The 27,996-nt window shown below is 42.0% G+C and overlaps 1 protein-coding gene across 1 annotated transcript in view; it reads right to left on the reverse strand.

Annotated features, from left to right (window-relative positions):
* Positions 1-27,996, reverse strand: part of LOC126199244 (putative neutral sphingomyelinase) — a 141,644-nt gene that overhangs the window by 89,520 nt on the left and 24,128 nt on the right. Inside the window, exon 3 of the mRNA XM_049936042.1 lies at positions 9,704-9,887. Coding sequence (XP_049791999.1) covers positions 9,704-9,887 — 184 coding nt within the window. The remainder of the gene's footprint in view (positions 1-9,703; positions 9,888-27,996) is intronic.

Here is a 27,996-nt window from a genome sequence, read left to right on the forward strand (position 1 = left end):
TTCCACTGTCATTGAGAACCGTCAGATAGAATTAGACTTACATCATCTAATGGCTTATAACCTGTATTCTTCTGATATTGATGCTCCCCTTTAGGCTTGGTTGGCAGATGATACTTCAGAGCAACATTCACAGCAATGGCAACGTCAATCCCATTCTAACTGTTTACTGGAGTCCGACTGCTGAGGTGCTGGAAGCTCTACAATGTCTGCAAATGTAGTCTTTTCTGATGTACTAACAGCACCATTACAACTGCAGTTGCAAACACACCTAGAATGACAAATGCATCTAATTGAAACTTGTGCATTTGGTTCTTCATGAAGATTTTCATCTTTTCTATCGGTTGCATGGACTATACTTTCCAGCCCTTGTAAATAATAATTGTTTCCAGAAAATTTACAACTACGTCAGATAGATAACACAGTTCTGAGCCACACCTACTACATTCTTCGATTAAACAAGTGATGTCTATAATCTATATTACCACATACAGGGTTATTACAAATGATTGAAACGATTTCACAGCTCTACAATAACTTTATTATTTGAAATATTTTCACAATGCTTTGCACATACATACAAAAACTCAAAAAGTTTTTTTAGGCATTCACAAATGTTCGATATGTGCCCCTTTAGTGATTCGGCAGACATCAAGCCGATAATCAAGTTCCTCCCACACTCGGCGCAGCATGTCCCCATCAATGAGTTCGAAAGCATCGTTGATGCGAGCTCGCAGTTCTGGCACGTTTCTTGGTAGAGGAGGTTTAAACACTGAATCTTTCACATAACCCCACAGAAAGAAATCGCATGGGGTTAAGTCGGGAGAGCATAGAGGCTATGACATGAATTGCTGATCATGATCTCCACCACGACCAATCCATCGGTTTTCCAATCTCCTATTTAAGAAATGCCAAACATCATGATGGAAGTGCGGTGGAGCACCATCCTGTTGAAAGATGAAGTCGGCGCTGTCGATCTCCAGTTGTGGCATGAGCCAATTTTCCAGCATGTCCAGATACACGTGTCCTGTAACTTTTTTTCGCAGAAGAAAAAGGGGCCATAAACTTTAAACCGTGAGATTGCACAAAACATGTTAACTTTTGGTGAATTGCGAAATTGCTGCACGAATGCGTGAGGATTCTCTACCGCCCAGATTCGCACATTGTGTCTGTTCACTTCACCATTAAGAAAAAATGTTGCTTCATCACTGAAAACAAGTTTCGCACTGAACGCATCCTCTTCCATGAGCTGTCGCAACTGCGCAGAAAATTCAAAGCGTTTGACTTTGTCATCGTGTGTCAGGGCTTGTAGCAACTGTAAACGGTAAGGCTTCTGCTTTAGCCTTTTCCGTAAGATTTTCCAAACCGTCAGCTGTGGTACGTTTAGCTCCCTGCTTGCTTTATTCGTCGACTTTTCCGCGGGGTACGCGTGAAACTTGCCCGCACGCGTTCAACTGTTTCTTCGCTCACTGCAGGCCGACCCGTTGATTTCCCCTTACAGCGGCATCCAGAAGCATTAAACTGCGCATACCATCGCCGAATAGAGTTAGCAGTTGGTGGATCTTTGTTGAACTTCGTCCTGAAGTGTCGTTGCACTGTTATGACTGATCGATGTGAGTGCATTTCAAGCATGACATACGCTTTCTCGGCTCCTGTCGCCATTTTGTCTCACTGCGCTCTCGAGCGCTCTGGCGGCAGAAACCTGAAGTGCGGCTTCAGCCAAACAAAACTTTATGAGTTTTTCTACGTATCTGTAGTCTGTCGTGACCATATGTCAATGAATGGAGCTACAGTGAATTTATGAAATCGCTTCAATCATTTGTAATAGCCCTGTATTTACTTATTACACGCTTTTATACAGGTACAAAGACAGTAAGGACACATATAAATATGGCATTGATGCAGAGGGAAACAAATTACAACAATACCAATAGCATAGAGGCAGTTCGTGGAACGCTGGCATGCATGTCACACAAGAATATCAATTAAAGGACTTCAGCAATCTCTAGCCAAGATAGTGCAATTAGGACAATTGAAACATCACCTTTCACAAAATAACAATGTAAAAGATGAATTTAAATGAATACTACATATGTTTGAATTCAAGAACACAACGACATACATCCTTGGGATTCAAGACGGGCATATCTAGTATGTCTGTCAGTCCATGTGTAGAAAAAAGGGCATTTTATTGTCAAACTGAAAATTTTTCAGCTAACTTTTATAATTTTATACGAAAGTGTAAACAAACAGTAAAACTATGTTGTATTATAGAATTCATAAAGTAACACAATTCTTATGTCACACTCAACATTGGATCAGTAACACACTAATAAAAAACCTCACCATGAAGGAATTATCCAAATAGGATGGAAATCAATAGAGATGTACATGTACAGACAAACAAATGATTACAGGGCCAGAAAAAAATTGGATAATGTTTTCGAGAGAAAGAGCTTCACAAACTGAGCAAGACAATAATATGTTGGTCCACATCTGGCCACTATGCAAGCAATTATTTGCCTTGGCACTTATTGATAGAGTTGTTCAGAGTCCTCCTGAGGGATATCATGCCAAATTCTGTCCAACTTGTGCGTCAAATTGTCAAAATCCCTAACTGGTTCAGGGCCCTGCCCAGAATGTTCCAAACGTTCTCAGGTGGTAGAGAGCTGGTGACTTGCTGGCCATGGTAGGGTCTGGCAAACAGAAACACAAACAGTGGAAACTCTCATCATGTGTAGGCAGACATTATCTTGCTGAAATATAAGTCCACGATGGTTTGCCATGAATGGTAACAAAACAGAGCATAGAATATCATTGACGTACTGCTGTGCCATAGGGGTGCAGTGGATGACAACTAAAGGGGTCCTACTATGAAATGAAATAGCATCCCTGAGCATCACTCCTGGCTGTTGGGCCATATGGTGGCCAACAGTAAGGTCGGTGTCCTACCACTGTCTGGGCCATCTCCAGACACGTCTTTGTTATATCCTAGCCAGTAATGCCACCCGTGCCCACTGCCAAAAGGTTGGCAGCATCAAAGTCCGGACGCCATCCGCATAAGCAGCGCCAGCGAGACAGGAAATCGCCGCAAGTCTGCGCGCGCCACCGCTGCCTTCTGGTTTCTTAAGCGCTGGAGTCGCGAGCGCTAGGACAGTTCTGTACTCACCGCTCAGTTGTATACTCACCACCGAATTGTGTACTTGCTAGTCAGTTGTGTGTTCATCGCAGCAGAGTTGTTGTTTGTCGTCAGCCGACGCTGACCTAGCCGCTCCGACTCGAACTAGACAGATCTCTGTAGACATGGAGTTCACTACTGTGTTTCTGTATCTTCGTTAATAAAGATAAGTACCGACTTTTATTTAATCAGAGTGTTTGGGTTTTCATCTTTCTGTTCACTGTTCCAGCGGATCGGTCGGCCCGCTATTAAAGGTGTGGCGGTGACTTCGTAAGCCGTTTCTACAGCGAATTGTTTGTCGCTACGAACGCCGCCACAAAACTGGCGACGAGGGCTTCCGAACTCGTGTGCAGGGCTGGTTCAACTTGTTTCTGGTTATACTAATTATAGCGATAAAATTTTGGGGGCTGGTTTAATTTGTGTTCACTATGTCTGCCGAATTACAACAGTTGATCTTGTTACAGAGTCAGCAAATACAAAGTCTGGTGGAAGCAATTGCCAAACAAGCGGCTAATCCTCCAACACAAAAGGAACAAGCACACGCAGCACCGCCTTTCCGTGCTTTTGATGCATCAAGAGAAGAATGGCGAGAATATTTCGCGCAGTTGCAGGCGCACATGACAGTCTACAAAATCACGGGTACTGGGCGGCAGCTTTATTTAATTTCCACTGCAGGCATGGAAGTCTATCGACTACTTTGTAAGTTGTTCCCGGAATCCAAGCCAGAAGCTTTAGACTATGACGTTGTTGTTAACAAGCTTGCTGAGTATTTCAAGTCGCGAGTTCATGTGGCAGCAGCCAGATTCAAGTTCTTCAGATTAAAGAAACTGCCACATCAATCTAATAAACAGTGGTTAACAGATTTACGGGGCCTCACCCGTCAGTGCCGATTTAATTGTGTGTGTGGAGCTTCCTACAGTGATGTCATGTTACGAGACGCTATTACTCAAAACATTGCAGATTCTCGTATTCGTGCTGCTATCTTAAAGTTGCCTGACCCGTCATTAGAGACTGTGATGAACATCATTGAAGCCCAAGATACTTTTGACTATGCTGAGTGTGAGTTAGATCAGCCATGTATTTCTCAAATTGCCTGTGCTAAGCAAGTTATGTCACGCCCGCGGCCCCACCGGCAGAGTCAGACTGTAAACACTAGCCGGCCGCGTCATGTTAAACACATTCGTCAGCCGCGTGTGCAAAATGATAGAGTTAAGCCTTGCCCTAAGTGTGTTCTTGCTCATCCTCGTGAACGTTGCCCGTTAAGAAACGCGGTTTGTCACTTTTGTCAAAGGAAAGGACACATCCAGACTGTTTGTTTGCGTAAACGCAAGAACAATTCTAGTGCTGCCCAGCCCATGGATATTCATGTTCTTCAAAGCCAGCCCGCCCAGAAGGTCGCGTTTAAAGACTCTTCCACGGTTCGTGTGGGTAATAAACTTGTTCGCAATAAGCCACCCACCCAGCCCTCTGCTATGCGACCCAGGCGTAATTCAAACGCTGTAAAAAGTAATGTACAGACTGCAAGTGAAGCGGGAGTTGTTGTTCCACCCGCCCAACCCACGAGTTGTCATAAGCAGCGAACACGCACTAAACGCGCTGATTTTGTGTCTTCCGCCTCCACTGCACCGATCCAGAGACAGTGTAATAAACTATTTGTGAAGCTACGCATCCAGGATAAGACCTTCAATTTTCAATTAGACACTGGTGCGTCTGTGACTCTTATAAATAGTGCTACGTATGCGGCTATCGGCCGCCCTAAACTTTCAGCGGTAAAACATTCTTTGGCTACTTATAGTGGAGAACAAATTCCTGTGTTAGGTGTATGTAGCGTGCCAGCCACATTCCGTGGCAATACAAAAACAGTTTCATTCACAGTGCTCCGCGCTACAGACAGTGTAAACATTTTCGGATTAGACCATTTTGACTTGTTTGGCCTGTCTATCCAAGACAATGTGTTGCAAATTAATTCTGTTGTTGTTCCTCAAGACAGCATAACCGATTTGTGTAAACAATACAGTGACATATTTAAAGACGAACTAGGTTGTGCTGCGAACTTTGCCGCTCATATTACGTTAAAAGATAATGCTCAGCCTCGATTTTTTCGTGCTCGTCCAGTGCCTCACGCCCTCCAGGCACCTGTAGCAGATGAACTTCGTCGTTGGCAAAACAACGGTGTTATTCAACCCGTTTCAGCGAGCCAGTGGGCTTCTCCCTTAGTTATTATAAAGAAACCGTCTGGCAAGTTACGTTTGTGTGCTGATTTTAAGTCGACAGTTAATCCTCAGACTGTCATTGATTCTTTTCCTTTGCCTAGACCGGACGAGCTGATGGATAAGTTAGGGGAAGCTCGTTTCTTTTCCAAAATTGATCTCCGTGAAGCATATTTGCAATTGCCCCTCGACGAGCAATCACAACAGTATTTTGTCATAAACACATCGTTGGGGTTGTTCTGTTTTTTTGCGTTTGCCTTTTGGTTGTGCGTCAGCTCCAGCTGTTTTTCAGCGTTTTTTGTCACAACTTCTGGCTAATGTGCCATCGTGTTGCAACTATTTAGACGATATTGTTGTGTCCGGTCGGACGCCTGCTGAACATTTCCGTAATTTGGAGTGTTTGTTTACAGTGTTGTCTCAGGCAGGCCTACGTTGCAACATCGATAAATGTTCATTTTTCCTTACGGAGATGGAGTATATGGGACATGTTATTGATGCTCAAGGCATTCATCCCTCCCAGTCACATTTAGCAGCTATTCGTGATTTGCCCGCCCCTCGCAATCTGCATGAATTGCAAGCAGTTCTTGGCAAATTGACATATTATATTAGGTTTATACCTAATGCATCACCGTTGCATCGTCTCCGCCGTAAGAATGTTCCGTTTGTGTGGTCAGCTGATTGCCAATCAGCCTTTCAGCAGCTTAAAGAGGCTTTATTGAATGATCGTTGTCTGGTCCATTACGACCCTAACAAGCCTCTGGTGTTAGCTTGTGATGCCTCTTCTTTCGGCCTCGGTGCTGTGTTGTCTCACCGAGTCGGTAACACCGAACGTCCTATTGCGTTCGCATCTAAATTGCTAAACAAAGCTCAGTGTAATTATAGCCAATTGGACAAGGAAGCGTTGGCTATTGTGTTCAGTGTCACAAAATTCCATCACTACCTCTATGGTAGACCATTCTATTTAGTAACAGATCACAAGCCCCTGACGTCACTGTTTCATCCGTCTAAACCAGTTCCTCAGCGGACAGCTCAGAGACTACAACGTTGGGCTCTTTTGTTATCACAATACCAGTATGAGATACAGTATCGCCCTACAGCTCAGCATGCAAACGCTGACGCGCTTTCTAGATTGCCGATTGCTGCGGATGATGTCTTCGATTCCTCTGACGACTCTTGCCATCAGATTGACGCCGATGAGCATCAATCCCTCCGGGATTTTCCGATTGATTATCGTCAGGTGGCACGTGAGACAGCTACGGATCCTCATCTGAGTTTACTATTATGTTTTGTTCAACGTGGTTGGCCGTCCAAGGCAAAGGACATATCGGATCCTGTGGTTCGTCGCTATTATCCGCAACGTCATCTGTTGTCTGTTTCGCACGGAGTTTTGCTGTTATGCACCGAGAATGACCAGCTTCGTGTAGTGGTTCCCCAAGTGCTCCAATCCAAGGTCCTCGACTTGTTGCACCAAGGTCATTGGGGAGTGGTCCGCACCAAGCAGCTTGCCTGCCGTCATTGTACGTGGATCGGCATTGATAAGCAGATTACGCAGATGTCTACAGATTGTTCGACGTGTGCCGAACACCGAGCTGCTCCGCCTCAACGCTATTTTGAGTGGGCACGCCCTGCCGGTCCCTGGCAGCGAGTACATATTGATTTCGCTGGTCCATATTGGCATTCTCGTTGGCTCATCGTGATAGATGCATTTAGTAATTTTCCGTTTGTTGTGCCCATGCAGTCTACAACGTCTGCACAAACTATACAGGCGTTGACTTCAATTTTCTGTATTGAGGGTCTTCCAGAAGTTTTAGTGTCTGACAATGGTCCACAATTTACCTCTGCTGAATTTGAAAGTTTTTGTTCTGCCAATGGCATTCGCCATGTTCTTACTCCACCGTTCCACCCTCAATCAAATGGTGCAGCGGAACGTTTTGTACGCACATTCAAGGATCATATGGACCGCCTTCGTGCTACGCACTCTCGTCAGAAGGCCCTCATCACGTTCCTGTCGTCGTACCGGACCACGCCACGCGACGGCCCTTCGCCTGCGGAGCTTCTCCACGGCCGTCGTCATCGCACCCTACTACGGTTGTTGCACCCCCCGGATCGACCCGCCGCTTCTGAGCATCGCACGCGTTTTCAGCGCAACGACGCCGTTTTTTTCAGAGTTTATCACGGTCACCGTCGTTGGGAACGTGGTACCGTGATAAGTGTCCAGGGTCGCGGTTTTTATACTGTTCAAGGTGCTACTGGGGTGCACAGGAGGCATCAGAACCAGTTGCGCCGCGCTGGCCGCCCGGATTCTGCCGCTCGTTCTTTGTCCACAGATTTGGTCCGCGGCGGGTTCCAGCCGCGCCTTCCGACTTCGCTGCCGCCCCCAGGGCAGCAGCAGCAGCCGTCGCCGCTACCACGCCGACAGCCCGTCCCGTTGATGCCTCCCGCGCAGCTTCATCCGGGAGCGCCCCAGGTGGTCGCTCCGGCGCCTGCGGTCCCTCTTCAGTCACCACCGCCTTCGGAGCTGATGGACGTCGACCCCTCAGCCGGGCCGCCTTCCCAAGCGGTGGCTGTGCAGCCTGTCCTGCAGCCGCTTTCCTTGGGCACCCCCAAGGAGTCTGACACCGCAGTGCCTTGTCCGGCGCCCACTCGGCAGCCAGCCGTCGACGCAGCGTCAGGAGACGCTGCCTCTCTTCGTGGGTCCCGACGCCCCGTCGCGTCCAGTACCAGAAGCTGCGCCCGTGGTCACAGGCGTGCACCCTGACCTCGGTTTTCAGTCGGTGTTTCCCGAGGCCCCGCGCAGCCAATGCTGGGGTGCGGACCGGGGACTGCCACCGACAACAGTCTCCGCCCCGGTCTCTTCTGTTACGCCTGCGGCCAGACCCCTCCCCCGCCGTCGATGCTCGCCACGTCATTATTCAACGACGGTGCGGCGATTTGGGGGGGGAGGAGTGTTATATCCTAGCCAGTAATGCCACCCGAGCCCGCTGCCAAAAGGTTGGCAGCATCAAAGTCCGGACGCTGTCCGCATAAGCAGCACCAGCGAGACAGGAAATCGCCGCAAGTCTGCGCGCGCCACCGCTGCCTTCTGGTTTCTTAAGCGCTGGAGTCGCGAGCGCTAGGACAGTTCTGTACTCGCCGCTCAGTTGTATACTCACCACCGAATTGTGTACTTGCTAGTCAGTTGTGTGTTCATCGCAGCAGAGTTGTTGTTTGTCGTCAGCCGACGCTGACCTAGCCGCTCCGACTCGAACTAGACAGATCTCTGTAGACACGGAGTTCACTACTGTGTTTCTGTATCTTCGTTAATAAAGATAAGTACCGACTTTTATTTAATCAGAGTGTTTGGGTTTTCATCTTTCTGTTCACTGTTCCAGCGGACCGGTCGGCCCACTATTAAAAGTGTGGCGGTGACTTCGTAAGCCGTTTCTACAGCGAATTGTTTGTCGCTACGAACGCCGCCACAAAAGCCTTCATTGGTCATCGGGGCTAAATTTGAAGGGGGACTCATCACTGAAGACAATTCTACTCCAGTCAATGAGATTCCAGGCCTAAAATGTGTCTGTAGATTGCCCACACAACAGTGGGATACCAAACTGACTGTTGCCCGCCATACGGCCCGGCAGCCAGGACTGATAGTCTGGGTTGCGTTTCTTTTCATAGCAAGATCCCTTTGGTTGTCATCTGCGGCACCCTTATAGCACGGAAGTGCACTGGCAATACTCTACACCCCATTTTGTTGCACTGCATGACAAGCCATCCTGCGCTTACATTTCAGCAAGATAATGCCTACCTACACACAGCGAGTCTCTACTGCTTGCCTTCACACTTGCCAAACCATTCTTTGGCCAGCAAGGTTGCCAGATCTCATCCCAACTGAGAACGTCTGGAGCACTCTGTGCAGGGCTCTCCAATGATCTAACATGCCAATAGGACAGAATTTGGAACAGTATCCCTCAGGAGGACATTCAACAACTCTCTCAATCAGTTCCAAGATTAAGAACTGCTTGCATAAGGACTAGAGGTGGGTCATTGCATTACTGTCTTGTTCAATTTGTAAAGCTCTTCTCTTGGGGTAGGAAATCCAATTTTTCTGATACACTGAACAGCCAAATATTGCAACAATGGATCTCTGTAATGTAATGCTTTAGTATTCTGCAGAAAGTAATATGTAAGCCTCATCAAACAAGTACATTCATTCTGAACTGGACTTTGTGCATCTTCATCATCATACTGCACAGAACACAAAACTTAAACTGAAGTTCTTTTATTCATATTCTCACTGACCAAAACCAAGAAGTTTTAGCAAGGAAAGTGAACTTACATGAGCAGTATACACATTCACATAAACATCTTCCAGTTGGATACGGCATACACCAATACCTTTACCACCAAACCAGTCTCCATGCTGCAATTTGTGCATATATCCATTCATAGGCCACTGGTGGAAAAAAACATCTTCTATTGGAAATCGTGAAAGAACACAGAGACCGGAGCCCAGCACACCACTGCATTAAAAAAAAAAATATATAAAAAAAAAAATAAAATCATATACAAATGAAATTAGGAATAAATAATAATCATTTGTTACGGTATATTGATAATTTTTACATATGGACCGTCTGACAGTAACTGAATAAAACACAATTTTAGTGCCGTACGCATTTCGCCTTTATTTTCTGCAAGGCATCATCAGGGGCAGGTTGTGTGGCCAATTTCTTACATATTACTCTCCTGCTGCATTTTTTGTGTTGTTGTTCTTCTTATGAATGCCAATTTGCAGTTTTTTCCCCACATTCCACAGCACTATTAACTGAATGCTTGTTTCAATGCAATGTTTTGGTTTGCATTGAAACAAGCGTTCGGTTCATAGTGCTGTGGAATGTGGGAAAAACCGCAAATTGGCATTCATAAGAAGAAGAACAACACCAAAAATGCAACAGGAGCGTAATATGTAAAAAATTCCAGAATGAGATTTTCACTCTGCAGCAAGTTTCATGTAAAAAATTGTCCACGCAACCTGCCACTGATGATGCCTTGCAGAAAATAAAAGCGAAACGTGTATGGCACTAAAATTGTGTTTTATTCAGTTGCTGTCAGATGGTCCATAAGTAAAAATTATCAATATATCGTAATATTACACGAAACTGAGGAAGACAGGACTAAAAAAGTTGAAGATGTCAATAATCATTTGATTAATATTGCATTACACAATACTGTACGTACTGCAAAATGAAGACTATTTGTACAGCATAATGGCAACTGGCAATCACTGAAAGAAGCACCATTAAACTACACAGATGGCAAACAAAAAATGTTGATATGAACTTAATTTCATAAGGGCAGAAAGTACTAGTAGAACAGAAAACTTACAGAAAGGCACAGATGTTCCCCACCCCCACTAAAGCTAGTGACCCACTGCCCTTGCTTATTTTATTTATTTCAAGCATACTATGCCCAGTTGTTTACATTTGGTCAGTTGAATGATTATGTGTTCATATTATTATGTTTATTAATTAGAAAACTATCTTTTATAGTACCAGCCCAATACGAAACCGGTGATATTTTTCTTATAAATGTTTCAAGTACAGTATTAATACATGTGTGTTCACACAAATGTCACCTTACACCCTAGAAAACAGGGGCTGGTGGACATTCATGGGGGAGATAATTTGTAGGTGTCATCAACACTCTAAAATAACTTCCATCAAAAAATACCATAAAATAGATTTAATTAGCTTCCTGCTGCCTCACTGACCATAATTGATCCCTCAGCAATAAATACACATTTCAGAATGTTGTCAACAAAACTGTGAGATTTTGTTTCAACTAAGATAGCATTTCACAGGTGATTGGAAGTCCTTTAGCAATATGGAGCTAATTCTTAAAAAGCAAATATGCAACCAGTCCATCTCCAGGATGGTATGCAAAACAAAAATAATAATAGGAAGGTGGTGCACAAGAGGAAGAACAACAAGGGAGAGGAAGGGGAAGGGGAAGGGGAAGGGGAAGGGGAAGGGGAAGGGGAAGGGGAAGGGGAGGGAGAGGGAGAAGGGGAGGGGGAGGGGGAGGGGGAGGGAGAGAGGGAGGGGAGATGGAGGTGGAAAAGGAAGAGGAGGAGGAAAAGACAACTTTTGTATTGATGGCAGCTTCACCTTACATAGTGAAAGCCATACATTCACAGTGAACTGATTTTCAACGAACAAATGTAAGTGAGAATTGCCCATGGCTTTTAAGAGTCATGGGCAATGGTCACTTACATTTTTTCATTAAAAGTCAGTACAATGTGAATGTATGGCTTAGTAACTCAGTGGGTAAGCACCAGACTACAAATCCAAAGGCCACGGCTTGTGTCCCAAATTTTCCTAGGATTTTTTTTGTCATGTATCAGATTTTTCACCTCTTGAAATTACTTTCTCTAGTAAAGTATCCAAACCAATCTTTGTGTTGATGACAGCTTCACCTTAGATAGTGAAATGCAGTTTGCACAAGAAACGTGTATGTTGACACAACCATTTTTTTAAACTGTCAATGCACTTTCATACGTCACATTTTCTCTATGAGCACAACGACCAGCAAATGAGCAGCCAGGATATTGCTTTGAATGCACATTTACTGGAGCTCTGTCAAAGATTTATCAATCAACAGGCTTATCCCATTTTTGTGTGTAACTAACTCCAAGAGCACATAACTTTTACAGTTATCTTATAACAAAAGGAATCTTTCTTACTGTGTGCACTGAAATTAACTGTATACCTTGTTGGAACTCAACATGGGATTTTGTCTTTGGGTTGCAATGCTGTCTTTAAAATGAAAGCCACTAATTACTGCTCTGGAATTTAATGCATATAATTAACCATGTTATGCCAAAACACTCAAACAGAGTTAAAAAAAAATTGCTCTTACCAGGCCAGAGTTCTTCAAGTTACAGCAACTTTAAATCTTGATCTCTGTTCCATAACTGAAGAATTGTTTCAACGCTCTGCCATTTACAAAAATAAGGTTTCTCTGCATATATTAAAACCCCATGTTTGTAAAAGGCAGAGAATCAAAACTGCTGGTGTCATTAGGTCACACATATCATTACACACAGAGAAGCAGGAGAAATTTTCAGAATTGACCAAAGGCGTAAAGATGATGGCATAATAATTGAATAATATAATATTACTTTTGAATATGTGACTAAGGGATATTACCACCAGCAGCCATACTATAACATCACTTCATACAAAGCATGCAGTTCAGAGTGTACTCAATGGTCTGCCAGTAGCTATGATGGTGGTGGTGGTGACAATGATGATGATACTTCTTCTTCTTCTTCTTCTTTAGTTTGAGCCAGCTGTGGACAATATTACTACAGCTGTATCATTCTTTGAGCTGTAGCTTGCATGCAGTACTTTTTCATTTGTTTTTTGTGAGCCTCCTTTCTTTATTCAGCATATATCTTGCCAGTTTTGAACTTTGAATTTTCTTGTAAGTACTGGTGTGTTTCAGTTTTCTTCTTGAATAGGTCGTGGTCTTGGATGTCTTCATATGAGAGCCTGACTTCTTGAAGATCCTGCTGAAACTCAGTGAAACATGTGCTAGTATACCTCCTTCCCCCCTTTTTCAGAAAATAAGTAAAAGCCTCCATTGTTTTTTATATTAGCCTTTTCCCTATGGTGTCATCCTTGTACGCATATGAGACAGACAGCGAACACATTCTCCTCCTCCGCTCTGTATCAACCTCTTCCTCCCTCTGTCTGTTCACCTCATCCTAGCCTCCTCCATCTGTCTGTTTTCACCTGCCCAACCACTCTCTATCTTTATCTCTACCTTCCCCTCTTTTTTGTCCCATTTCCTCCCCCTCCCCATGAGCATATCTTCCTCCCTCTCCCTGTGACCATATCTTCTTTTTCCTCTCTCTTTCCATCTGTCTCTTCCTCTTCCTTACCCACCTGCCTTCTAACCGTGTACACCTTCCACTTGCCACAAGCATCTCCACCTCCTCCGTCTCTGTCTACTTCCTCCTTCCCCTTGCTCTGTCCATACCTCTTCTATCCATCTCAACCTGTCCCCAGCCATGTTTACTGACACTGCGATACAGTTCAATAAAGCAGGCAATACTACTCCCACAACATACTTGTCATGTAGGCCAGGCTACACATCAAAGGCTTGAAAATAATTTATTTGCACCTGGCGTACAGGCTACCAAGCAAAGAAATCTCCCCACCCCCCACCTACTGGAGCTAGGAGGTTATAAACTCCACAGTGCTGATATTCATGAGGTGTGTTGTTTCTGTGACTCATGAGAAAATGTCTATTCACTAGCTGGTTGCATTTTTTGTGCAAAAAAGTACTGTCAGATTTGAATCACTAATAACTACAAATACCTAATGTTTCACCAGCAACGCATCGTGTCCTGCACCATAAAGTCAAAATGGAGTCAGATAGCATCAGGTGTCCCCATCGTTCAGTGTTAGGTCCTATATATTCTTTTCATTGTATGTCCTATTGCAAATACCCTATGTAACCTGATGACTTCTGGTTGTCATTAACCCATCCAAAACCCATGTGGTACTGGTTGGTCGTTCTAGGCTCATCAGCCTGAAATATTGGGAATCTCTAGCATCTTTAACCGCAAATACGACACATATCAACTTCTTCCCCTAAGCAAAGATCCTAGAAGTAATGATAGATGAAAATCTAAATTGGACTGAGCATGTAACTACAATGCGCAACAAGGCACCAGCATCTCTCAATGCCCTACAAAAATATAACAAGCTCTTCCTTCTCAACCTCAAAAAGAAACTTATACAGACACTTATTCCACCAATTATTGATTTACAGTGATGTTATCCTGCAAGGTTATGTATCCCTGTGTTCGTTATATCTGTGATGTTTGAGTCTTTGATCATTATTTCACCATAATATGCACAGCTATCCAAGCTGCATGCAGACAAGTGCACATACTTCCACACTCTCTGTCTTCTATGCTGTCTTATCAACATACACTATCCCTCATCTCTCTTCTTGGCCTTAATGCTCTTGTCTGAACAACATACCAGAAAAACCCATTCCCATTAGGGCAAAATCCTTTCTGTGCTGCAACTCTGTCTTTCAGCCACCTTCTCAAAGTCACCACAATGGATAGATAACATATGTACATGTTTGTCACACAGTACCTGTTTTGCCAGTGATGTCATTGTACCATGTACTTGATTGTTACAAATTACCTTTGTCTTAATTTATAAATTGGTCTAGTGTGGCAACTCATTTAGCAAAGAAATTGATTGAGATATTACTGTGAAGTGTTAGTAGAGGGCTACCTGGAGCCAAAGTGAGGCAATAAAAATATTCACCACAATATAATAGAAAATATGTATTACATTGAAAATTAAAAAAAAATGAAATAACTCATCTCATATGATTCATAAATACATTTGGAATTATAGAAACCAAAAGTAAGGCAAAAGTTTGCAATGAAAGAAGTTCAAAAAGCATAAAAAGTCCAGTGTCAAGTGAATGTGAAGCTCTGGCAGCATCAATTAGAAAATGAAAAAGGGCACAAAACGATTATTTAGCTGGCCAACTGGACATTCAGTGACCAATGACACTGCAAACTTGTGATTCATCTGTTCTGTAAATGTTGTACTACTCAGTGTAAACATTGTATTAAAGAGATTGAAAATTAATTACATATTAATATGAAACACATGTTATGATTATGTTCTAATGCTTTCACAAAAAATCTACAATGTAGCCCCAAAATTTTCACCCAATGACTGATACCTTTTCCACATGTGATGCAGTTCATTGTAATGCCATTTTCTAAACTCCCCTTTCTAATTGGACCTGAGATCTTCCTTAAGATCTCTGTCGCCTTGGTTTCTATGTTTCTGGCACGATCTTCCCATTCATCATGAAACATTCAGTCAATACTGTGCTTCTAGATGAATGACTGCACAACTTACATTGCTGCTGTTATTTTTGTTGTTGTTCTTATTGATGATGATTATTAGAATGTGGCACCAGCATTGTAATCTTCTCATACACTCTTTGTATATATAATCTGCTTCTATCAAAACACGGCAGCACTTAAGTATTTCAGAAAATGTTCTACAATGTATATCAGGCAATTAACTACTCTCAACAGACCAGTTTGGCTGCGGGCCAAGGAGAACTTTTCATGGAAGATATGTTGTATAATTCCTTGATGGTAAAAAATATCTATTTTTGCCCTTGTCCTTCAACATCTGAGTTACCTGACCCTCCTTTCTAACTTCCTCTTAACTCTGCCTCTTTTTTCCACAAGGAAAGAACTAATAGTTAAAAACGTAGGAGTATACCATCAAAATAAATCAATATTAATTGGCATAAAGGCTGCCAAGCAAAGTAATCTCCCCTCCTATTGGAGCTAAGAGGTTATAAACTCCACAGTGCTGATATTCATGAGATGTGTTGTTTCTGTGACTCATGAGAAAATGTCTACTTGCTCGCTGGTTGCCTTTTTTTGTGTGAAAAAGTACTGCCACATTTGAATCACTAATAACTACAATGTTTCACCAGCAACACATCGTGTCCTGCACCATAAAGTCACAATTGAGTCAGATAGCATCAGGTGTCCCCCATAGTTCAACATGACCAATAAAAACTCTACTCACCAAGTGGTGGCAGGAGAAACACATATAGAAGTTAAGATAATGTGCAAGCTTTGGGAACCAGTAGCTCCTACTTCTGCCAGAATAATTGAAGGGGAAGAAGAGGGATGAAGGAAAAGGACTGGCAAGGTTTATGAAACGGGGAGGGTTATGGAAAAGTCACCCAGAACCCCGGGTCTTTTCTTTTCATCACATCTGGTAAGTCTCCCCTGACTCGAGGTTTTGGGCGACTTTTCTGTAACTCTCCCTTTTTCTAAACCTCTCTAATACTCTCCCTTCAGTCCTATTCCTTCCACTTCAGCACTCTGGCCAGATGTAGTTTTATGTGTTTCCTCCTGCCGCCACTTGGTGAGTAGATTTTTAATCTATCCACATGTAGAATTTTTTGTTTTTTGTTTTGTAAAGTGATTATTCGTAGTACTGGAACATTGCCTCATGAAGTACTGGTTACCCATTCTGCCTCTTTGTAATTTTATAGAAATATCTTGTCATTTTTGAATGTATTTGTATGGGAGGCATACTGGACAATCAGTACTGGTGGAACACAAAGCCATGTGAAAGAAGCCAAATGTGCAGGGGGGCCTGTCTATTGATCACCATGGTTATCACACAGAATTATGATGCATCTTGCTGAGACTTAGCATACACACTGCACTGATCATAAATGTTTGGTTAACATTAGTCTGACCAGTGTTTGGAATAAGCCACAATCATAGGCTGTCAAACTGTATTATTGTAAAAAAGAGTGAAGTGCAGCTCATTTGCTTAACAAAAAACCGAAGAAGAAGATCGAAAAGAGGAAGCAGGCAGTGGAGGGTTACATGTTCCCTAGATAATCTGAATAATTCTTTTATCGAAATGACATGTAACAAGTTAGTTTACAGGATAGGTATACATAATTAGTGTTAACACTAATTAACACATTAATTTTTAGTTCAGATCATGCAACTAAACTTTAGGACATTTTTTAACTATTTCAGGCTACTAGTATTTAAGCAGAAATTTGTCCATGGAATACAAGGAGTTGTCCAGGAGAAATGATTTTAGGTTCAATTTAAAACTTGCTTTTCTACCTGTCAGTCATTTTATGTTATCGGGCAAACGAACACTAAATTTTGCTGCTGCATAGCGCAAGCCTTTCTGAGCCAATGACAGCTTTAATAATGGGAAATAAAAGTCACTTTTTCCTACAGTGTTGTAGCTATGGACATTACCATTCTTCTCAAATTGTCATGGATTATTTGTGATAATATCATTAGTGAATATGCATATTGTAATGATGCAGCTAAAATGCCTAACTCCTTGATGAGATACCTACATGATGACTGCTGGTGAACCCCATATATCATAGTTCTATAAAATTTCAGGAGAGCTGCCAGATGTCTGTAACTTGCTGGTACAATATTTCAGTGCAGAGTCTTCAGGCCATCTTCACATGAATACTGATGAGCTATACACTGAGCTCCCTATTTAAGATTTCACTAGCACATGCGTGGTGTCCTAGTTGCCATTACGCATGCATTGCTTGAGCATATATGCTTTTGCTGTAAGTCCGTGTGCTACTCTGTGCATCTTTCATGGGGAAATCTCGCCTCTTTTATATCACAATGATTGTCTTCGCACACTAAGATCGCAGGATGACACCAATTATGCACAGCACAAAGTTTTTCTGTAATCGGGTTCCACGCAGAATTTAATCGGGAACCACTATCTCGATTCATAAAGGATTCAGTCGGTCATATTTACACGGATTCATTGATGACTGAGCTCCAAAAGTTTGACCTATGGGCCACAATTTTTGTTTTATTATATTTTATCGAATGACCAGTGGAAATACAGTGTTTAGTGATAGCAGACTTATTTGCTTGGAGAAGGCAAGTATGTCGCTGATGCTCTATAATGCAATCCTGCACATTGTGTCGTTTACCCTACATAAGATTTGCCGCATTTACACGGAATCCTGTAAACACCAGCTTTGCACAACTGTAAGTTGTCTTTAACAGATCCCAAAAGTGTTGATATTTTGGAAGGAGGTCAGAAGACTATTTTAACTTTATGTCTTCTTAATATTCCACCTATTTCAGCTGAAACATTTCCAATATATGGTAGACAAGCCACCTTCTGAAGGCATTATCCTCTTCCTTGTTCTGTTGTTTGTACACCTGTAGCACTCTGTATTTATTGAGACGAATATCCATTGTTCAGGAACACAGTTTGCAGGTATTCCTGTTCTGTTTGCAGACAATTGGCATCTAGGATGGCATGGGCTCAGTGGATCAAGGTGCAGGATGGTGGCAACCAGTACATTGTAAATAAAGGTCAGTGTGAGCAGCCTTTCGAAGTACTGAATTCTCAACTGTATCATCACTCTTAACTCGCACCAAGATGTCAAAAGATGGAAAGCAACCATCTTTCTCCATCTACACGGGAAATTTAATTTTTTCACATACGGAGTTTAGATGTTGAAGAACTCTTGGAGAATGTACAAGTCATAAGGCCAAATTATAAAAGTGTCATCACCCTATCACCAAAATACTGTTGGTTTTAAAATAGCTGTCTCCTATCGTGACCAATCTTTTTATGGAAGTCTCTGAGGAACAAGCACTCGCGATTATAAAAAAACTTGCAAAAGAGCATGCACTTGAGCAATGCTTGCGCAATGTCAACTAGGACACTCCACGCATGTGCTGGCAGGGTCTTACATAGAGGAGCTCAGTGTACTGCTTGTCAGTATTCAGCTGAAGATGGCCAGAAGACTCTGTGCTGAAATACAGTACCATCAAGTTACAGACATCCAGCAGTTCTCTCACTATTTTATAGAACAATCTGCATGTCAGGAAAGTTTAAACTTTCACAACAGATATCATTCTTCCTGCTCTCTTTTTGCAATCAATACATTCTTTTTAAGTGATGAGATACCTCATAAAATTATTCCACAAGACATTACTGGGTGAATAGGTTTGTTTGTTTCCTAGACTACCAATTATATGAAGAGCAACAGTAATTGAACTTAACTGTTCAAGGAGTTCTGTAATACACTCCTGGAAATGGAAAAAAGAACACATTGACACCGGTGTGTCAGACCCACCATACTTGCTCCGGACACTGCGAGAGGGCTGTACAAGCAATGATCACACGCACGGCACAGCGAACACACCAGGAACCGCGGTGTTGGCCGTCGAATGGCGCTAGCTGCGCAGCATTTGTGCACCGCCGCCGTCAGTGTCAGCCAGTTTGCCGTGGCATACGGAGCTCCATCGCAGTCTTTAACACTGGTAGCATGCCGCGACAGCGTGGACGTGAACCGTATGTGCAGTTGACGGACTTTGAGCGAGGGCGTATAGTGGGCATGCGGGAGGCCGGGTGGACGTACCGCCGAATTGCTCAACACGTGGGGCGTGAGGTCTCCACAGTACATCGATGTTGTCGCCAGTGGTCGGCGGAAGGTGCACGTGCCCATCGACCTGGGACCGGACCGCAGCGACGCACGGATGCACGCCAAGACCGTAGGATCCTACGCAGTGCCGTAGGGGACCGCACCGCCACTTCCCAGCAAATTAGGGACACTGTTGCTCCTGGGGTATCGGCGAGGACCATTCGCAACCGTCTCCATGAAGCTGGGCTACGGTCCCACACACCGTTAGGCCGTCTTCCGCTCACGCCCCAACATCGTGCAGCCCGCCTCCAGTGGTGTCGCGACAGGCGTGAATGGAGGGACGAATGGAGACGTGTCGTCTTCAGCGATGAGAGTCGCTTCTGCCTTGGTGCCAATGATGGTCGTATGCGTGTTTGGCGCCGTGCAGGTGAGCGCCACAATCAGGACTGCATACGACCGAGGCACACAGGGCCAACACCCGGCATCATGGTGTGGGGAGCGATCTCCTACACTGGCCGTACACCACTGGTGATCGTCAAGGGGACACTGAATAGTGCACGGTACATCCAAACCGTCATCGAACCCATCGTTCTACCATTCCTAGACCGGCAAGGGAACTTGCTGTTCCAACAGGACAATGCACGTCCGCATGTATCCCGTGCCACACAACGTGCTCTAGAAGGTGTAAGTCAACTACCCTGGCCAGCAAGATCTCCAGATCTGTCCCCCATTGGGCATGTTTGGGACTGGATGAAGCGTCGTCTCACGCGGTCTGCACGTCCAGCACGAACGCTGGTCCAACTGAGGCGCCAGGTGGAAATGGCATGGCAAGCCGTTCCACAGGACTACATCCAGCATCTCTACGATCGTCTCCATGGGAGAATAGCAGCCTGCATTGCTGCGAAAGGTGGATATACACTGTACTAGTGCCGACATTGTGCATGCTCTGTTGCCTGTGTCTATGTGCCTGTGGTTCTGTCAGTGTGATCATGTGATGTATCTGACCCCAGGAATGTGTCAATAAAGTTTCCCCTTCCTGGGACAATGAATTCACGGTGTTCTTATTTCAATTTCCAGGAGTGTATGTTTCTCTCAGTTTACGTGCTACATCAATTCTTGGTATGGCTCCATCTGTTGAACAGAACTGAATGACATATATTTTCTCAAAATTTGGGAAGAGTCCATTTCAGATAATCATTTAATAACTCTGAAAAACATGGTTAACAACCTCTTCTGTTGCTTTCTAGTCATTGGGGTTTATTATAACACTTGTATCAGCTGCAGAAAGCATAAATTCTGATTATTAAATCTTAAATGGAAGGCATTCACAGAAAGGTATAAGGAACAGGAGTGAACCAAAAATCTGACCCTGAGAGATTCCCTTTGTGATTCTTCTCAGGTCACTACAATTTTCAACCCTTCCAGCATAGTTTGAATCATTCAGCACAATTTTTTGTATTTTGTTTGTTGTGTATGATTCAAACCAGTAATATTTTCATTCATATAAAACTTAAGTTTTTCTATGAGAGTAATATAATCCACACAATCAACTGCCTTGGAAAGATCACAAAAAGCACCAACTGGCAAAATTTTATTATTTAAAGGAAGTACAAAAGGTGGTATGAGTATCAAATGTCAATTTTTATTTTTTTATGGAAAGTTGTTGTTTGGAGTTTTCTCTTTAATTTGATGCAGGTTTTGTTGATTTTGATCATTTTCAAATTATTTGGAAATAATTTATTGTTCAAGTAATTTATACAGGTTCAGTTATCACAAAATATTTTGGGAAATGTTTGCTCTGGAAGGCAGTGATTTATGTTCATTTATAGTAAACATCCTGCTGCATAGGCTGGCTATATTGGCTGCTGTGGTATCACTTTCTGTTTTTGATATAATGCATAGTCATCCAAGTTTTGTAAGGTGCATTACACCATTTGTTGTGTATATTTGGACCTGTTGCTCATTGTGTTGTGTTTCTCTCTTTAATATAGCTCCACCAAAGGGAATATTTAAGAAGACGAGACATAAGAGAAATAGACACTACAGAATACATCTTGTTGGAAGGTCACACCCAGAAAATGAGATTAGGGCAAGCAACACTCAATAAAGTTCTTCACCACCAAGTGCTTCCCAGAAGAAGCTTGTGAACAGTAATAAAGTGTACAGTGAAACCAGTGCCAGTGATATCAGTTTAATATTAGGTTTAAATAGTGCTTGATTTCTAAGAACAGAGGTTCCAGTACTGTGATCTTCCAAGGGTTGTTTTGAAATTTGGGCTCCTTAAAGCAATATTTTAACACTTTTCTCATCATTTTTAAATTGTGGATGCAACATTTGTTTTACATCACTTCAACTGCAGTGAAAGCTCTATTGTATTGCATCTCAAAATCTGTGGTTCTGATTTTTTTATGCCAGAGGTACCAGAACAGTGTACCAGTGCATACTGTCACAAATGAAGCACTGTATTTAAGTCTACTAAAAACAATGTTTAAACAAACTGCATGCTGTAATTAACCAACTCTATGTTGTAATTTGTGTGATACTTTACTTTACACGTGGCTAAGGCCTTATCGACCATACACCTGCTCTACGAGCCTCTTCCAATTATTTCTATCCAGGGAAATTGTTGTCCAATCAGAGTTGATGCCCATCCTAGCTGCATCTTCCCGGATATTCTCCATCCACCTAATTCGAGGTCTTCCTTTTCTTCTCTTTCCTTCTAATTTCTTAGTGGATGCTATTTTGGGTAGTCTGTTCTCCGGCATCCTTGCTACATGGCCAGCCCAGTTCAGTCTTCTTTTCTTTAACATATCCACAATGGTACTATGTTTGTACAGCTCCCGTTGTTCTTCTTTTTTCCTTATCCTCCACTCCATGACATTTTCATCGAAGATTGGTCCAAATATTTTTCTTAGTATTTTTCTTTCAAATATCAACAGTTTTTCTTCATCTTTTTTCCTGAATGTAATAGCTTCACATCCATATAATGCTACTGGTACAATAGTTGACTGATAAAAACAGATTTTGAATTCAGTACTAAGTGATCTCATCCTTAAAATTTTGATACAGCTGTAAAAAGTTCTATTAGCTGCTGCTAGATGGGCGTCTATTTCTATTTCTGCTCTATTGTCTCTGCTAAAAAGACTCCCTAAGTACTTGAAGTGGTCAACTGCCTTGAAAGTGAGACCATTTACGGTCAGTGGTGTATTATTTTGGAGTTTTTTACTTATGACTAGATATTCTGTCTTTTCTTCATTCACATGAAGTCCAGCTTTCTCAGCTATTTTGTAATAATTTTGCATCATCCTGATTAATTCAGCTTTTGAAGTGCTTATTAAGACTACATCATCTGCATAAGCAAGTCTAGTAATGTTCTGTCCCTGCAGTTGGATCCCTTGTGGATTAGTTTTGGTGAATTCTCTATCAATCTTCTCTAAGATAATATTAAATAGAATAGGTGAGATGGCATCCCCTTGTCTCAGTCCAGTGTACACCTTAAAATTTTCAGTCTCTCCTGCAGGTGTCTTAACTTTGCATATGGTTTCTTCCAAACACATTTTAACTAATTTGATTAATTTTAATGGTATTTCAAATTCTTTCATGGTGTTTAAGAGTGTCTGTCGGTGTATGCTATCATAGGCCTTCTTGAAGTCTATAAATAGAATATGGATATCTACATTAAATTCCCATGCCTTCTCATTTATTTGTCTCAATGTGAATAAGTGATCCAAAGTGGATCTGTTAGTGCGGAAACCACATTGGTAGTCCCCAATCAGTTCTTCGGTTATGGGAATCAGTCTGTGTAGTATACACATCGACAAAATTTTATACGTGACATCGAGTAGGGCAATTCCTCTGTAGTTATCACAGACAAGGGGATCATTCTTCTTAACGATGGGGCATATAATTGCAGTTTTCCAATCGGCCGGTATGTTTTCTGTCTCCCAAATTGTTTCAATTAAGGAATGTAGTTCTATTTCCAATTGTGGTCCTCCATTTTTTAATAGCTCAGCATATACCTGGTCTTCCCCACAGGCCTTGTTGTTCTTTAATTTCTTTATTGTTTGTCTTATTTCATTTACTGGTGGTGTGGTGAGTTGAATATCAACTGTATCTGGTTCTTCAAATGTAAAGTAATAATGTGGATCATTGCAGTTGAGCAGCTGTGTAAAGTATGTCTTCCATGTTTCTTGTATGTCATTCTTGTTTGTAAGTATTTTCCCATTATGGTCCTTTATAAACTGTTCCCTTTTAGTGAATTTTCCCAAGGACTTTTTTATATTCTGGTACATCTGCCTTGCTCTGTGATGCTTGAAATCATCCTCCGCTTCTCTTACCATGTTGTTGTAGTGTTTTCTCTTCTCTTGTCTTAGAGTTCGTTGTGTTTCCTTGCGGATTTTATAGTATCTCTCCTTTAGTGTAATATTGTCCATGTCTTGTAACCATGCCTTCCTCGCATTTTGCCTCTCCAGTACTCTTTCTTGGCACTTTATATTAAACCAGATTTTGTTAGTTCGTTTTCTTTTACCTATAGTTTTGGAAGCTACATCTTGAATACTGTTTCTGAGGTGTCTCCATCTACTTTCCACGTCTTGCTGGTCACTATGTGTCAGTCTAGATTCCGATAGGTTAATTTCCATTTCTTTCCTAAAGTTTTCTTTTATTTTTTCTTCTGCCAGATTTTCTACATCGTACCTTTTAATTTCAACCCTATTTGTACTTTGTTTCTTTTTTAGCTTTATTTTCATTTGGGCTATGATTAACATATGATCTGTCTCACAATCTGCTCCCCTAAAAGTTCTAACGTCTTTAATACTGTTTTGAAATCGTCTTTGGATGGCGACATGGTCAATCTGGTTCACTACTTTTCCATCTGGTGATATCCATGACCCTAAATGAATGCGTTTGTGTTGGAATTTTGTGCTGCTTAATGTGAGACCATTTGCCATTGCAAAGTTTATGAGTCGTACACCATTCTCTGAACTTTCATCATGTAAGCTGTAATTCCCAATGGTTGGTTTGTAGATTTCTTCTTTTCCTACTTTGGCATTAAAGTCTCCTAACACTATTGTTACGTTATGTCTACTTATTGAATTATATGTCTGTTCCAGTTGACTATAAAATTCTTCTTTCACGTCATCTTCCTTATCTTCTGTGGGTGCATGAACATTTATAAATGTAATATCAAACCACTGAGCCTGGATTGTAATGTGTGATATTCAGTTATTAATTGATTTGAATTCCTTTATTGTGTCAATTGCTGTTTTATGAATGTAAAAGCCCGTTCCAAATTCATGGCGCTGACCGCAGTCTCCATACATTATTGTCCCGTCTCCTATTTTCACTGATCCCGTTCCCTGCCATCTTATTTCTTGGAGCGCTACCAGTTGTACCTTGTATTTTCCTAGTTCGTTTATTAGTATTTGTGCGCTTCCTGGGCGGTATAGACTTCTGACATTCCACGAACCAAAAGAGAAATCCTTGTAACTTTGCCAATTTCTGTCCCAGTAAATTCTGTCCTGTTTCCGAGGCATACCTTGAGTGTCCTGACCGGCCATTGTTTTACGTGAGTGGGTTGGTAGCCCTCTGCACAACCCCCAACCTGGAGGACCAGGAGTCTTGATTTTGGGGTACTCTACCCCTAGGGATTTGCCTAGTGATGATGATTTGTGTGATGGGAGAGAGAATAATTTCTGAAAATGTTTTCAAATGAAATAGTTTACTTCTTAGTTTGGAAGCCTCTTGTTGAAGTTGTGAGAGTAAGAAAGAATTTTCGACACCTCAAAAATGTCAAAATAATAACCTTTTTGAGACAAACATTAGCTATTTCTATGGGTTGGAGATTCACCAGTAAGGCCCTAGGGCTGGAAAAACTTTGTGGGCTTTTCTGAATTTCTCATACCCCCTGACAATGTTTCAAGATACACAGATGCTTTAGGGGAAAAAATTAAAAGTAACTGCAGAAGAATCAATGAAATCTGCAACAGTGGAAGCAGTTGAACAAATTGATGGTAATGTCAACATTTGCATAGCATTTGACAAATCATGGTAAAAAAAAAGGTGCCATCAATCTAAAAACTCTTGTGCATCTGCTGTAAGTATTGATACAGAGAAGGTGCTTGACGTTGAAATATTGTCAAAATATTGCCATGGATGCACAGAAAAAAAATGGTTCAAATGGCTCTGAGCACTATGGGACTTAACATCTGTGGTCATCAGTCCCCTAGAACTTAGAACTACTTAAACCTAACTAACCTAAGGACATCACACACATCCATGCCAGAGGCAGGATTCGAACCTGCGACCTTAGCAGTCGCGCGGTTCTGGACTGAGCGCCTAGAACCGCTAGACCACGGATGCACAGAAATGGGTTCCAATAATGAAAAGAAACAACTGCATGAACATAACTGTTGTAAATATAAGGAGGAATGGAAAGTGCATGAGCAGTAACGATCTTTCAGCACTCTCAAGAACAACATGGGGCCTCCTATGCTAAATTCACTGGTGAAGGCAATTCAAATTCTTTCATATTAGTAATTGACAGCCAGCTCTATGATGACCAAACACCACAAAAGTTAGAATGTGTCTGTCATTTTCAGAAATGAAAGAGTACTTGTCTGTATAAAATCAGACAGAACTTTTCTAGCAAAAAGCTTGAAAATGGCAAGACTATTAGAGGATGTTTGACTGATGAAACAATCAATCAACTAATTGAATACTATGGCCAAACCATTAGAAAGAACACAAACAACCTGGAAGGAATGAGAAAAGTTGTATGGTCAATGTTTTTGCACAAGACATCTAGTGATGAGAAGCCAGTACACAATTTGTCTTTAACTGAGTGGTGTAAATACTGCAAAGCTGAGGCAGCAGGAACCAAATGTATCCATAGAAACACCATCCCTGAAGGTGTTGGAGCAGTAATAAAGCCAATATAGAGAGATCTGGGACATTCACATCTTCCAAAGAAATGCCTCACAGAAAAAACTAAAAATGTAAATGAGCCTTTAAACAATGTTTATGGACCAGGGTGCCCAATAACATACATGTGGGCTTGAAAACAAAGAAAAACATACACATGGGCTCGGAAACACAGAAGGTTGGGGGCAACGATGCTGTGATCACCTTCAATGATGGAAATGCAGGCAGAATAAAAGGATCTGAAGCAATTTGGAATTAAGTCTGGCCCCCTAATATAGAAGCAACCCTACAAGAACTGGATGGACAGTGAGTCTCCAAGGCAGAAATTATGCTTGAAAATACAACAGAAGCATCTAGGTTCCTCAGATGGAGGACGAGACTGCCTCTGGTTGATCCTCCAGATGATGAAGATTACAAGGCTAGAGTGTTTTAGACTCTCTCTTCATTCAATAGTCAGCTTTCCTTTACTTCAATTTTCAAGTGTGATTTCTGAGAAACTACTTCTCTTGCAACTGTTTCCCAGTATCTCAGTACCTGCTTAAGCTGAATCTGTGATCTTTTTACCTATTGTTGAGAGTGATCTAATGTTTATGCGGATCTACAATGGTAGATCACACCCATGGTTTGATCACAAAAAATATTTTCTAAAAAATTACATCAATTTTTAAGACCTTCACTCAAAAATTCATACCTTATTTCCTAACAAAATTATATACTTGTTAGTATATCAGTGAATGTATAAGATTGATTCTATATCTTGACAAAGTTTTGTTTTGTGACCTTGCATACTTCCAGGGAAAACAGGATATAAATATGTTAAATTTAACTTTCTCTGGATCAGGCACTAATATTCGCCTTAAGGCTTGTAGTATTTTGTGGATGAATGTACAAACAGAATTCTCAGTTAAGCAAACCTCCTGGAATCCAAACTGTGAAATGCTTGGTAATTTGTTTCGACTTAAATGCTTCTAGTTTCTGATCTACAAAAAAACTGTTTGTTTCAATATTTTCAACTTTATAACCCGACTTATTCTCTTTTTTCTTTCTTCCATGTTAATTCTACAAAAAAATTATGCTGGCATTTATCTTCACCATTCATACTGTTGCTTGGTGTTCAGAGGGGCACAGAACATCTATCACTTCAGAACTATCCACAGTTTCTAGAGATAAAAGAAGTGCATCTCTCTTGTTATTCAGCCCCCTATGTTTTGATGAAACAAATTAATTCACTTTTCTGGAAACTGTTTGATATATTTTTCTTTCAAGACTGTCTGTCCATAACCTGACTCTAATCTAATGATGTGCCCCTCAGACGCCAATAATCATATGGATTTTTGTCTAGTGCGCTTGTGCCCCCCCCCCCCCCCCCCCCACACACACTTTATGCAGGATGCTCGTTAATCTGTCCTCCCCCACTCCAATCAGTTGTACATTGAGATCTTTGTACTCCCATCTTCAAAAGGCAGCAGCAGGTGCAGTTCAGATATGAGACTTTGTTTCGTCAAAAGCAATTCAGTAAGTTGCTAGCCAGGCTGCTTCCTGCTCCTCCTACTTTAAATACCTGATTCTCTTCATCAAAATCTCTACACAAATCCCCTATGTTTTCTGTCAGCTGGCTATGACTGGCACTAGGTTCCCCAATGCTTATGCCCACTGACAACTCAATGCCCCAACTATATG

This window comes from Schistocerca nitens, chromosome 8, assembly GCF_023898315.1.
Source record: "Schistocerca nitens isolate TAMUIC-IGC-003100 chromosome 8, iqSchNite1.1, whole genome shotgun sequence".
Lineage (NCBI taxonomy): Eukaryota > Metazoa > Arthropoda > Insecta > Orthoptera > Acrididae > Schistocerca > Schistocerca nitens.